This window comes from Gnatocerus cornutus, chromosome 8 (genome assembly GCF_029298725.1).
Source record: "Gnatocerus cornutus isolate USDA-ARS CGAHR chromosome 8, icGnaCorn1.1, whole genome shotgun sequence".
Taxonomy (NCBI): Eukaryota; Metazoa; Arthropoda; class Insecta; order Coleoptera; family Tenebrionidae; genus Gnatocerus; species Gnatocerus cornutus.
The window spans coordinates 13,827,766-13,841,508 of record NC_142240.1 but is presented as its reverse complement, the minus strand read 5'-3'; the positions used below and the strand labels follow the sequence as shown (position 1 = coordinate 13,841,508).

Here is a 13,743-nt window from a genome sequence, read left to right as displayed (position 1 = left end):
ATTAGGGGTTGGGCTGCTTTAGGGGTGTGTCCAAGATCTTTTACTAGCAGTTGTAATGTAGATTTCCAGCTTTCCATTTTTTTTGTTTAACAAATATGTATAAAAGACATCGGCTTGCTGATGTGGATATTAAATTATTATCTCTAAAAAACGTGAGGACACCCCTGTTCTATCCAGTTATTCAAATAAAAATTACCCGCCAATCAGACTTTCTCCCTCCATCGCCAGTTCAAGAGGCCTGCTTCTATTGGCTCAAAACTTATGTAGCAACCTGTGTTAATTTCAGTAACTTTGGCACGCGACATTGTATCAGTCGATAATACAGTTTCCATTTAACTTGTTCGTCCAGTTGACATTGGCGGTTGGAGTGTGTTATTTTTCTTTAGTGTTCGCATATTTGAACTTACTGGGTAAGTAAAATGTCTTGATGTTTATTAAATGTTATAAGTAAAATATAATTCGTCTGACATTCTGTTCATTTTGAACGGTTGTGACTAAAATTAAAGTAAATCAAATAACGGAATCCTGACCAACGAACGTGGTACATTGTTATTACCAGAGATTTGGTTATTACCTTTTTTCAGTGTCATAAAAGAAAAACATTGCTTTCACGTCCAAAACATGGTAGTAATTAATAACTAGAATAATTGTATTTATTATACTATTGCTGGGAAGTTGTAACACGTGTTGTACTTAACCTAAAACTAGGTACAGGTAGGCAATTATCTGAATTTGTGTTTTTGTAAAGGTTTTTAATTATCGCAGAGGAAATATCTGCTTAAAGCTGGCTGACTCGTACTGTAAGTTATTTCCATTCTTAGTTTGGTAGTTTCATGATCGAGAAAAGTTGTCCAAATCAAACAATACTTGACTTTCCGTTTAATTTACAATTTTTGAGTTTGTTCATTTATTGCTCTTTTAAATATTTTCAGAGTTCTTTTCTTTCTTTCTTAATTCTGCTAATTTCTTATGATCATAATTATTGCACGCAGTGGCGGAACTATTCCGTTTGAGGCCCGTGGCAAATTCATTGGATGGCTTGATTGATGATTTTTTTGGCGTTTCAAAAATTTGAGTGTAGTCTGTACATTACTGTCATTGTCATTACTGACGTTTAAAACACCAAAGTATTGACTTGTCAATTAAAAATTATCATGACTGAAGTATTTAAAGTCGATAAAATTAGAGAATAATCTCTTTAGAACAGAGCGGTATAATTTACATTCAGGTTCTTGCAATATTGGAAATTCAGTGTATTTAGAAATAAAAAAATTAAAACTGTCAAAATTGACAATGCAAAAAATTAAGGTTAGTAATTCTAAGTGGGGTTTCACACCATGCGACAGTTAAATGACATTCACGTCTAAGATTTTTTCTCCCCGGCTGTACATACGAACGTTATAACTATAACAATTACCTAATAATTTAACTGAAATTACAATGTTTGTCTTAGAATCAAATTTAGATAATTAAAATTCTTTTTTTCTGGCTTTTTGTTCGGCAAAAGTGTTAATTACGTCATCGAAGTTCAAATTCCGGGCCATGGAATGTTGGATGGACAAAACAGCTAAGCTGCTTAACCTTTCCTGTCCCATTTCTTAGATAAGTTTTTGTCAATTTTAATTTTGAAAATGATCGCTCGGCATTAGCCGTAGTTACAGGGATGGTAATAAATAGCAGAAATGCAGTGCAGACTTCAGAAAAGCTTGAAGACATAAAATGATTCTTGATAATTAATAAGTCAGCCAGTTCTCCTATAGAAGATGACGTTTCTATTTCATGTCGAAAAGCGGATCGAAAACTAAGAATTTCCTTTGCAAACGAGATCGATATTATCTTTTTTATACAAATTGACAAATATTAAAGCTTTTTCTAACAAATCGTTATCATTTAAATTTTGCAAAGTGACAGGTTGCAAGATTCTGAAATTAGAAACAACTGTGAGCAGCACAATGAACATACACCGCATTTGGCTCGATATCTCTTAGGAGTTTTTGAACTCCGCTATAAGTGCCTTTCATGTTATTAGCTCCATCATATCGCTGTCCACGACACTTATGCAGAGAAATAAATACTTAAAAAAACAATTATCAAAATTACAATTTATTCCCAAACACCAAATTTTGTCAAAAAATGCTGACGCGCGTTTCGATAGCAATGCTATCATCATCAGAGCGATGATTAAAAGAAAATTCACATATTTACGAAATATGATTACTAAAAATAGGAGATTTATAGGAACACACGCAATTACGGGGTAAAACATGAGATTTCAAGCAATCTTTTCAAAACTGTTTAGTTCCACTATTATTATGTGTTTTATTATTACATACATTTATTAATAATCCAATAAATTCACAATAGCACTCATTAATGTTTATTAATTTATTTGTTCATTACTAATACTTCTATTATAGACATGGACGAGAGAGAGAAGAAAAGAAGAAGATTGAATACCGAGGGTGAATCTGTCAACTGGGATCATGACAAAGAAACTGATAATAGACCAACAGAGGTAATAACGAATTGACTGATCAAGATAATTATGGCAATGTAGTTTTTTGTCTTTGTTTTACATGTGCGTTCTGTTTTATTCTTTGATTCGTTTTGCTGATTTATTGTTTTTCATGCATATGTAAGTGTGGTTTATTGCTAGTTAAATTAATGTTTTTTTTTGTTTTCTTTATAGGAACTGCACATACCAGATTCATTAAAAGCATCAGATGTCGCCGATTTAACTACAGAGGACTTTAAGGTCGTCAGAACAAAACTCACCTTTGTAGATAAGAGCGAGGGCATAAAACGTTTATTTGAATGTCCAGCATCTGGGGTCCAGATAACAGCCCCGAGGGGCTTTGGAAAATCAACATTTATGAATATGCTCCAGGTATTTTTGATTATAGAAGTGGATAAAGATGGAAGGCCAATTTCAAATCCAGAGAGTTCTGATAATTACAAGATGTTTATGGAATTAAAGCTAGGTCAAAAGCATGGTGGATTTGTTAAGCAACATTGCGGTCAATATCCAGTGATTTCATTGAATCTTCAACGTGTGGGAGGTGAAACAAGAACAGATATTTTAGACTCCCTAAAGGATGCTATTTGTAAGACATACGAACAGCATTTTTACCTGGTTGAAACAGCTCCTGATGGTTCTCAGAGCTTCAAAACTAAGAAAATACGGGGCATCCAGACATTTTTGAAATATGGTGACCGCGATGAGTTGCAACACCTGTCCGAAACGAATGTAATAATAGCTTTGGAATTCTTGTCTAAAATCTTATACGATCACTTTAAAAAGAAAGTTGTTATACTTGTGGACGACGCCGACGCGCCCATTATGAAAGCTATTACAGACACGGTGGATAATGAAACCCTGAAATACCTCATGCGTCTTCTTAGGGATATGTTGTCAGCAGGCTTGAAGGGGAACGAGTTTCTAGAACGTTCATTAGTTAGTTCTTGTGTTCGCTTATCAGGCGTATATTCCTGGGAGATAAACAATCAAGATCATGCTGTGTTCCTCCAAACAAAACATTTTTCTGAAACATATGGATTCACAGAACAAGAAGTACATAATCTGTTGGAGAATGCTGCATTGCAAGCAGTGAATGATTTTAATGGTGTTAAAAAGTGGTATAATGGATACCAAATGTTACATCAAGATGGGGTAACGATTTACAATAGCTGGTCTGTTGTAAAGTATTTGAGCAAGAGTATTGAAGAAGGAAAAAAAATGTTTGACACTTGTTGGTCTAACTCAGGCTTACTGGATATTTTAGAAGAATTGCTTGTGCATCAGGAGATACATGAGAGAATCAACAAACTTATTAATGGCGAGAATATTTCAATAGTAGTAGCTGAGCCAACAGTTAAAAATATATTGGAGTTGAAAAATACGATTTCTTTTCCATCTACAAAGTTGAATGAGAAACAAGTGGATTTCTTCTTGCAGCTACTGTGGGATAAGGGTTTGTTGAATGCAGTTGAGAAGAATGGGAATACTGCAGTACTAAAGATCCCAAACCTTGAGATTAAGACGGAAATCCAACGTAAATGTTACAATCAGTCGCTTTTTGAAACCAAAGATGAGCTCAAACCACAGCTCCCCCCAGAACGCGTCTGCGAAAAAGCCAGTTGGTGGAACCGGGATCATGACAAAGAAAAAACTGATGGTGTTGTTGCTACCGATAATAGACCACCAGAGGTAATAACTAATTGATTGATCAAGATAATTATGGCAATGTAGTTTTTTTGACTTTGTTTTACGTTGTTTTATGTGCGTTCTGTTTTATGATTTGATTCGTTTTGCTGATTTATTGTTTTTCATGCATATGTAAGTGTGGTTCATTGCTAGTTAAATTAATGTTTTTTTATTTTCTTTTTAGGAACTGCACATACCAGATTCATTAAAAGCATCAGATGTCGCCGATTTAACTACAGAGGACTTTAAGGTCGTCAGAACAAAACTCACCTTTGTAGATAAGAGCGAGGGCATAAAACGTTTATTTGAATGTCCAGCATCTGGGGTCCAGATAACAGCCCCGAGGGGCTTTGGAAAATCAACATTTATGAATATGCTCCAGGTATTTTTGATTATAGAAGTGGATAAAGATGGAAGGCCAATTTCAAATCCAGAGAGTTCTGATAATTACAAGATGTTTATGGAATTAAAGCTAGGTCAAAAGCATGGTGGATTTGTTAAGCAACATTGCGGTCAATATCCAGTGATTTCGTTGAATCTTAAACGTGTGGGAGGTGAAACAAGAACAGATATTTTAGACTCCCTAAAGGATGCTATTTGTAAGACATTCAAAAAGCATTTCTACCTGCTTGAAACCTCTCCTGATGGTTCTAAGAGCTTCAAAAATAAGAAACTGAAGGACATCGAACTGTTTTTGAAATATTATGAGAGTAATAGGTTGGAGGAATTGTCTGAAGCGAATGTAAAAAAAGCTTTGGAATTCTTGTCTAAAATCTTGTACGATCACTTTAACAAGAAAGTTGTTATACTTGTAGACGAGGCCGACGCGCCCATTATGAAAGCTATTACAGACACGGTGGATAATGAAACCCTGAAATACCTCATGCGTCTTCTTAGGGATATGTTGTCAGCAGGCTTGAAGGGGAACCAGTTTCTGCAACGTTCATTAGTTAGTTCTTGTGTTCGCTTATCATATTCCTGGGAGATAAACAATCAAGATCATGTTCTGTTCCTCCAAACAAAAGATTTTTCTGAAACATATGGATTCACAGAACAAGAAGTACATAATCTGTTGGAGAATGCTGCATTGCAAGCAGTGAATGATTTTAATGGTGTTAAAAAGTGGTATAATGGATACCAAATGTTACATCAAGGTGGGGTAACGATTTACAGTAGCTGGTCTGTTGTAAAGTATTTGAGCAAGAGTATTGAAGAAGGAAAAAAAATGTTTGACACTTATTGGGCCAAGTCAGGCTTACTAACATTTTTACAACAATTGCTTGTGCATAATGAGATATATAAGATAATCAACAAACTTATTAATGGCGAGAATATTTCAATAGTAGTAGCTGAGCCAGATGTTGAAAATATATTGGGGTTGAAAAATACGATTTCTTTTCCATCTACAAAGTTGAATGAGAAACAAGTGGATTTCTTCTTGCAGCTACTGTGGGATGAGGGTTTGTTGAATGCAGTTGAGAAGTATGGGGATACTGTAGTCCTAAAGATCCCAAACTTTGAGATTAAGACGGAAATCCAACGTAAATGTTACACTCAGTCGCTTTTTGAAACCAAATATAAGCTCAAACGTGAGAATATAGAGACATACATAGAAGCACTGAATCGACTGCTACTAATAAGGAGTAATGAACAAGAAAATGAGGACGAAGAAAGTAATGAAGAAAAAGGTGAAATAGAGGAATCTGAGGAAGGGACAACTGAAAAATATGAAGAAGCAATACGCAACCTTGTTAGTGCGGTTTCACTTCTTTTCTCAGGTGATGCGGTAATTCCATTTAATGAATCAGAGTTACATCACATCCTGTTTTTTTTAACATATAATAACAAGCTTTTCACAACACAGTCTAGTAGGGCTGTTGTGAATGTATCAGAAGAGTTGCGAGATACCGACGAACTGAAGAAGTTTTATCCACGCGAGGCCAAGACAGGTTCTCAAAGTAAGCGAAAAGAGAAACGTGGAAGAAAAAACGAGTGTGACATTTGTGTGACTCGTGGAACAGGTGGCCTCATATTGGAATTAAAATTTCTCAACGAGGATAAAGCAAAGGAAAATTCAAGAGCTGCACTTGAACAAATTATTGACAAAAAGTATTACAAGATTTTTGACAAAGACGAGTATAAATATGTTGGAACCAAAATCTATGTTGGGTTGTGTTTAAAAAAAAACTTGTATGTGGCAGCGAATTACTTAGTCGACAATATTGATATAAACAAAGCAAAAATTGTACATGGCAACAAATAAGTTTTCTTTAGATATTTTCTTATTTCAGTTAGTTGATAAAATAATCTAAGAGTCTTTGTATATTGCACGACCTGCTGTATATCTACGACCTGTGCAAAATCTCATTTCCCCGCATCAAGAATGTTTCCGAGAAAACGCATTTTTTTGTCGAGGAGGGCGCCACTGCTCGGGCGCTTTTGACATTGTTGACAAATTGAATTTTGGGGTTAGTAAGATTTTTGACTTTTGAAAGCTACAAAAAACACAAACGTTGAACAAAGTAACGATCGTAAACAAAGCACACAACGAAAACTTGAAAAAGCAACAAAAAACGTGTAATAATTTCAATATTCAAACTTAAAATTTGAAATGTCAAAAACAATGTTGGTAGTAAACCCAATATGGTAAAATGTTCCCAAAAGTGCCCGAGCAGCAGCGCTTTCGAAAGCATATGCGGAGAAACAGTGGAACTACACGAATGCACAGGTCGTAGATATACAGCAGGTCGTGGTATATTGTATTAATAATAAAATATTTTGAGAAAAAAATTTGAAATAAAATGTCACAAAATCAACTTTTCACACAATAATGCCCTGTTATTCTGTCAATTGGCCACAGGGCTATGAGTCGAAGACTTACCAATAAACGGTGAAGATGTCGTTAAAGAGGAGATGCTATTAGAATAGATTGACTCTGTAAATATTGGGGTGTTGAAAGTCGAGGGATTTAAATAAGAATCTACTAGGTTTTGAAAGCGTCTATTTGGTCTAAACTAGGATATTATGAAAAAACATTGTCATTGACAAAATGTAAGGTTATCTTCAAATTATTTGTCCAAAATACATGTTAATAAACTGGGAGTGCAAAAAAATTGGTTCCAACATTATAACAGACTATGTGAATATGTATGAGAGATGAGCGAACCGACATTAGAACCGATTCCATTTTAGCACGTTAAGGAGAAGCGTTTGTCAACTATGAGTGTATGCAAATTTTCAAAATTTTATCTTTAAAATCAAGATGTCGATGCACAATGCGTGCACAACAAAGCCTACAATGCATTCTAATTCACTGGTCATTTGGTAATTTTAAGGAATTTTGTGGGGGGCTCGACGTCAAGTTGGCCCCCGACACATGTTTTTTTTAAATATCTCCGAAGACAAAAAGGCCCTTGAGATGTGGAATGAAGCACAATGCATTCTGCGTCTAATGCACTGGTCATTTGGTAATTTTGAAGATTTTTGTGGGAGGCTGGACGTCAAGTTGCCCCCCCCCCCTCAAGAATTTTTCAAATATCTCGTAAACTGAAAAGGCACAATAAATTTGAGCGAAAGCACAATAGAATGGCACTGTTTAAATTAATTTACTAGCCAATGGGGGGGGGGGCAACTTGACGTGGTATCGTGTGTGACACTTCTACCAACTCACATGAACCATAAATCAAACACTTTAGATGAGTAAGTACGGTGTAGTAGGCGGAATGTAAGGTCACTAGATCAAATTGTCTGTTTTATAAGGTACCGCTGTTAGTTTTCAGTGCGCAATGCAAGAGAGACAGACATAGTCCATAAATCAATGGGTTAGAACGAGACGCAAGATTCTAGGGAATTGTCATAAAATTGTTGACGTAAAATTTGTCATTGACAAAATGTAAGGTTATCTTAAATTTATTTGTTTAAAATACACTTAAATAAACCGTGGGTACAAAAAGAAAATTGGTTCCAACATTATAACAGACTATGTGAATACGTAAGAGGTGAGCGAACCGACATTAGAACCGATTCCATTTTAGCACGTTAAGGAGGTGCAACACTCAGAAACGGTCTCGGACTTCAAGCACTGTCTTTTCTAATCTCCAACGATTCGACATGTATGCAGTAACGCCCTAATTAGAATATGCTATTAGCACTTATTATATTGTAGCTTCTCCCGACGATGTAGTAACAATGATGAGATGTTAAAGTAATTGAGAGATAGCACTGCACAAATGGAAGTAGCAAATACATTAGCAGAAAATGAAGTATATGAGATATTTTAAAGGGGCTATTAAGAAGAAAGAATTTACAAGTTTGAAGAAGTAGACATGTTTAAGATCTTGAATGAGTTTATGCAAAACAACTGCAACAAAATGAATATCAAGAACAAATATTAAAGTTATGTTAAAATTATTTACTTAAATCACCCTGAAATACAAAATTACATCTATTTTTAACACTACAGGATACCATTTGAATGCGTTTAAGGACCTTCGTAGGCCACATTAAACTATAGAACCAGTTTTGCATATCTTATGTATATTTCATGTCCCATTGCATTTTCAGTTTTCACATTCATTATGAGGAAGTAGCAGCGCCTTCAAACCAACCATCTTCTGCCGCTGATGTTGAAAGCGATGGTGTGTCTTCCTCATGTGACTGTGTATCTGCACTGTTCAAGTGATGAGTGCAATGACTGTGTCTTGTCCACCTGCTAGTTTATGAGGCCCCGCTGTTACATTAAGGATAGTAGTCAGTTGGTCCTACAACACATTTTGAGAACGTTTACCGTTGAGGCCGATATACTTACACTTTACAATATCATTGCTTGTGTTTTAGGCATTTGAAATAATATTTCTGTCCATAACGCAGGTTTTGTGATGTACCACATGTGAGCGGTCTTCCTTCTTCCATTTTCTTGCCCATAGATTTGATTTTCAACTCATAATAACAATAAGATGAACGAGTTATTCGCCTGAATGCAAGAAGTTCATGTTGGTATTGGGGCTATTGAAACACAAAAGCGATTGAAGACAAATTGGGGGAACATTATTTAAATTTAGTTCACGGAATTCGTAAACTAACAGGTACAAAATTCCATAACCTTATAAGAAGTACTCAAGGGTTCATATACAAAAACCAACTTTAGTATTCCTCCAATACGTACTGCTTAACCAATGTCACAATGATTGTCGGCTTAGATAGGGCTTCCATCTACCTTCTATTTGGAGTTTTCTGAAATTTGTGGAAAGTCGTCGTACATAAAACGTCAAATAGTATTAACTTACGGCGGAGGAAACAAATACACCATAACGATTCGTGTTGAGAAATCGCACAGTCAAACCATTTTATTACAAACGATATTTGACAAGAATTGACAGTTCATAAAGCAATGTGTCCACACAAACAACATTTAAATTTAGTGCGCATGTAGAGATAGACAGAAGATATTGTTACGAGAAGATTCTGGAAGCTTCGAGCGCCAACGCTGGAATGTTCCGTGCGTTTCGAGAATCGCCGTTTCTAGAAGGTCGCTGAGTCATAGGCGGAACTCCCGAATATTCTCGCAGCGCTCCAGCATTGGGCTAGTAGTAGGGGAATATCTGTATATAGGGGAGTAGCGATAGGATTGTAGATAGTCTAGTATTTGGAAGTCCTGTAAAGTGAATAATTGTGAAGTACGAGAGTGTTCATAGTGCACAATAAAATTGTTATTGTTACAAGCGAGACTTTTGATTTTTCGGCCAACGTGACAACTGGTGTCAGAAAGTGGGATCCCGTCCAGTATTGTGATCGAGAGAATTCTGGAATTTTCGATCGGAAAAATTCGTGACATTACCGGACTGGACATTGTTACTTGATTGTGGACAATTTTTATGCCTGTTCAAACCAGACAGCAAGCCGCAGAAATGGAGGCGCTGCAAGAATTGATGGCTTCGATGATGGCGAAAATGGACACACAACAAAAGTTGATTACAAATTTAGAAGAAAAAAGACAAAGAGAAAAACTGGAAGAAGAAGAACGAAGACAAAATGAAAAACATGAAGCAGAAGAGAGAAGACAAAAAGAAGAAGAAAGAAGACAAAAAGAAGAAGAAAGAAGACAAAAAGAAAAATTAGAGGAAGAAGAAAGAAGACAAAAAGAAAAATTAGAGGAAGAAGAAAGAAGACAAAAAGAAAAATTAGAGGAAGAAGAAAGAAGACAAAAAGAAAAATTAGAGGAAGAAGAAAGAAGACAAACTGATGACGGCAACAAGTACATCTTGGTTGTGCAGGATTATTTCAGTAAATGGCCGGAAGCGTATGCTCTTCCCAACCAAGAAGCCACAACGGTAGCTCGAGTCCTGGTGGATAATTTCTTCAGCAGGTTTGGAGTTCCACTCGAAATGCATTCCGATCAAGGAAGGAATTTTGAGTCTGGCGTTTTTCAAGAGATGTGTAAGCTGCTGGGAATTAGGAAGACTCGAACCACACCCTTGCACCCGCAATCCGACGGCATGGTCGAGAGATTCAACCAGACGATGGAGGAACATCTGTCCAAGGTAGTGGAAGAGCACCAGAGGGATTGGGATCGTCGACTGCCCTTGTTTATGATGGCCTACAGAGCTGCCATTCATGAAACCACGGGAGAAACACCAGCGAAGATTATCTTTGGAAGAGAGCTGCGTCTCCCTTGTGATCTTCTGCTTGGTTCGCCTGGGGCGGAACGAAAGGAAGTACCGGAATTCGTCGACAACCTGAGAGAGACCCTACTGGATACACACCACCTTGTGAGGCAGAGGATCAAAATGGCTAGTGACAGAATGCGGTCCAGATATAATGTGACGGCTAATCATGAAGGATTCAACGAAGGAGACTTGGTGTGGTTATTCAACCCTCGGCGAAAGAAGGGCCTATCTCCGAAGTTGACACCTACATGGGAGGGACCGTATAAGGTGATCAAGAGGATCAACGACGTGGTGTATCGGATCCAACGCAGCGCCCGTTCAAAGATGAAAGTGGTTCATCTAAATAGACTTTGTAAATATCATGGAGAATCAGGTGTTTGGTCTGATCGGGACGATCAGAACTAATAGGGGGGCAGTGTTACGAGAAGATTCTGGAAGCTTCGAGCGCCAACGCTGGAATGTTCCGTGCGTTTCGAGAATCGCCGTTTCTAGAAGGTCGCTGAGTCATAGGCGGAACTCCCGAATATTCTCGCAGCGCTCCAGCATTGGGCTAGTAGTAGGGGAATATCTGTATATAGGGGAGTAGCGATAGGATTGTAGATAGTCTAGTATTTGGAAGTCCTGTAAAGTGAATAATTGTTAAGTACGAGAGTGTTCATAGTGCACAATAAAATTGTTATTGTTACAAGCGAGACTTTTGATTTTTCGGCCAACGTGACAATATCGTTGTCTTTCTTTTTGTCACTAACAGCGGTACCTTATAAAACAGACAATTTGATCTAGTGACCTTAGCGGAATGAAAACACTAGCGCCAAAGTGTTTGTGGGGAGAATTAAAATTGAATTACGATTAGTATTACTATTATTTTTATTGTAGTTTCACTTAAGATCAAATAACCCAAAAATCGCTGTTGTAATTTTTATTTCTTAGTAGTACGTACACTGCACTTTAACTGATGTTCTTGAATAGTTTTATGTATGTTGGGAACAGCCAATCTTGCAAACGATTAGTTTTCCCCCGGTGTGATCCATTCACAGATAACATTTTCCAGTTTCTTCCTGTTGATTGATTATCGGTTTCGTTATTCATTCTTCTTGGCGATTTTTCGCTAGAACTCTGGTCTATCCATCCATGTATAAGTCCACATCTCAAAACTTTACATTGTCCTTTATTTTGAGCGTTCATCCTTCCATTTTGTGCCTGTTCATCTGGACAAGAGAATCTCTTGTTTATTCCTAGATAATTGAATGTGTTAACTCGGTTTAGGGAATCATTATTTTAGTATACCTTTCTTTCCTGGCATATTATCTTCGATATTTTGTTAATGGAGAACTTGTTCATTCCTGATAAAAACAGTTCAGTTTGTTTATTCTTTATAGGTGATGATGGTACCTGGACCTGATGTACGTAATGTAGAAAATTGATGTCCTCTGGCTTCAATTAGTGTTAAATCAATTCTTGGGCTCGGATTTACAACTGATTTGAACGTTTTGGAGAATGATAATGTGACAACACCACACATTTGTCTGCGCAGTTTGTAAGTTTGTAACAACCATAACGACTCAATGCTCCTAGCAACCAGTTCGGCCAATCAGAATCATTAGAATCATTCACGTGGCATTTGCAGCGACCGCAGCGGTATCTCACAATTGTGGGGGAAAGTTTTAGCAAAGTTTCAAACCTTCCAAATTTAATCCCGGCCCTCTTAGGGGAACTTTCTCATCTAAAGTGTTTGATTAATGCACGTACGTGGTTTGTGGTCCAGTTGACATTGGCGGTTGGAGTGTGTTATTTTTCTTTAGTGTTCGCATATTTGAACTTACTGGGTAAGTAAAATGTCTTGATGTTTATTAAATGTTATAAGTAAAATATAATTCGTCTGACATTCTGTTCATTTTGAACGGTTGTGACTAAAATTAAAGTAAATCAAATAACGGAATCCTGACCAACGAACGTGGTACATTGTTATTACCAGAGATTTGGTTATTACCTTTTTTCAGTGTCATAAAAGAAAAACATTGCTTTCACGTCCAAAACATGGTAGTAATTAATAACTAGAATAATTGTATTTATTATACTATTGCTGGGAAGTTGTAACACGTGTTGTATTTAACCTAAAACTAGGTACAGGTAGGCAATTATCTGAATTTGTGTTTTTGTAAAGGTTTTTAAATATCGCAGAGGAAATATCTGCTTAAAGCTGGCTGACTCGTACTGTAAGTTATTTCCATTCTTAAGGGGTCGATTTCAAATGTGACTTGCGTTACTGCAAATCCCATTTGCAACATAGCAACGCCAATCACATTGCTCATACCTTGGCAACGGTTGCAAATTTGCGTTAACGCAGTGACTTGAAATCGACCCGTTAGTTTGGTAGTTTCATGATCGAGAAAAGTTGTCCAAATCAAACAATACTTGACTTTCCGTTTAATTTACAATTTTTGAGTTTGTTCATTTATTGCTCTTTTAAATATTTTCAGAGTTCTTTTCTTTCTTTCTTAATTCTGCTAATTTCTTAGGATCATAATTATTGCACGCAGTGGCGGAACTATTCCGTTTGAGGCCCGTGGCAAATTCATTGGATGGCTTGATTGATGATTTTTTTGGCGTTTCAAAAATTTGAGTGTAGTCTGTACATTATTGTCATTGTCATTACTGACGTTTAAAACACCAAAGTATTGACTTGTCAATTAAAAATTATCATGACTGAAGTATTTAAAGTCGATAAAATTAGAATAATCTCTTTAGAACAGAGCGGTATAATTTACATTCAGGTTCTTGCAATATTGGAAATTCAGTGTATTTAGAAATTAAAAAATTAAAACTGTCAAAATTGACAATGCAAAAAATTAAGGTGTGGCCAGTGTAAAGGGG

General features: G+C 36.5%; 2 protein-coding genes and 1 long non-coding RNA gene across 3 annotated transcripts; 1 reads left to right on the top strand and 2 right to left on the bottom strand.

Annotated features, from left to right (window-relative positions):
* The first annotated feature begins 293 nt into the window (after window positions 1–293).
* LOC148170079 (uncharacterized) lies at window positions 294–7,020 on the top strand. The gene is made up of 4 exons (XM_088043907.1): window positions 294–410; window positions 2,418–2,515; window positions 2,690–4,207; window positions 4,389–7,020. The coding sequence occupies exons 2-4, from the start codon at window positions 2,420–2,422 to the stop codon at window positions 6,465–6,467; spliced, it is 3,693 nt and encodes a 1,230-aa protein (XP_087900033.1). The 5' UTR covers window positions 294–410; window positions 2,418–2,419; the 3' UTR covers window positions 6,468–7,020.
* Window positions 7,021–8,877: 1,857 nt separating this feature from the next.
* LOC148170078 (uncharacterized) lies at window positions 8,878–9,581 on the bottom strand. Its single transcript, XR_015770619.1, has 4 exons — window positions 9,490–9,581; window positions 9,369–9,436; window positions 9,012–9,208; window positions 8,878–8,964 (listed from the first exon to the last, which is right to left on the bottom strand). It is a non-coding gene; the product is annotated as an uncharacterized LOC148170078 (long non-coding RNA).
* Window positions 9,582–11,773: 2,192 nt separating this feature from the next.
* On the bottom strand, window positions 11,774–12,354 carry LOC148170077 (uncharacterized). Its single transcript, XM_088043653.1, has 2 exons — window positions 12,157–12,354; window positions 11,774–12,104 (listed from the first exon to the last, which is right to left on the bottom strand). Exons 1-2 carry the CDS (start codon window positions 12,170–12,172, stop codon window positions 11,818–11,820), a joined length of 303 nt encoding a protein of 100 aa, XP_087899779.1. The 5' UTR covers window positions 12,173–12,354; the 3' UTR covers window positions 11,774–11,817.
* Window positions 12,355–13,743: the final 1,389 nt, after the last annotated feature.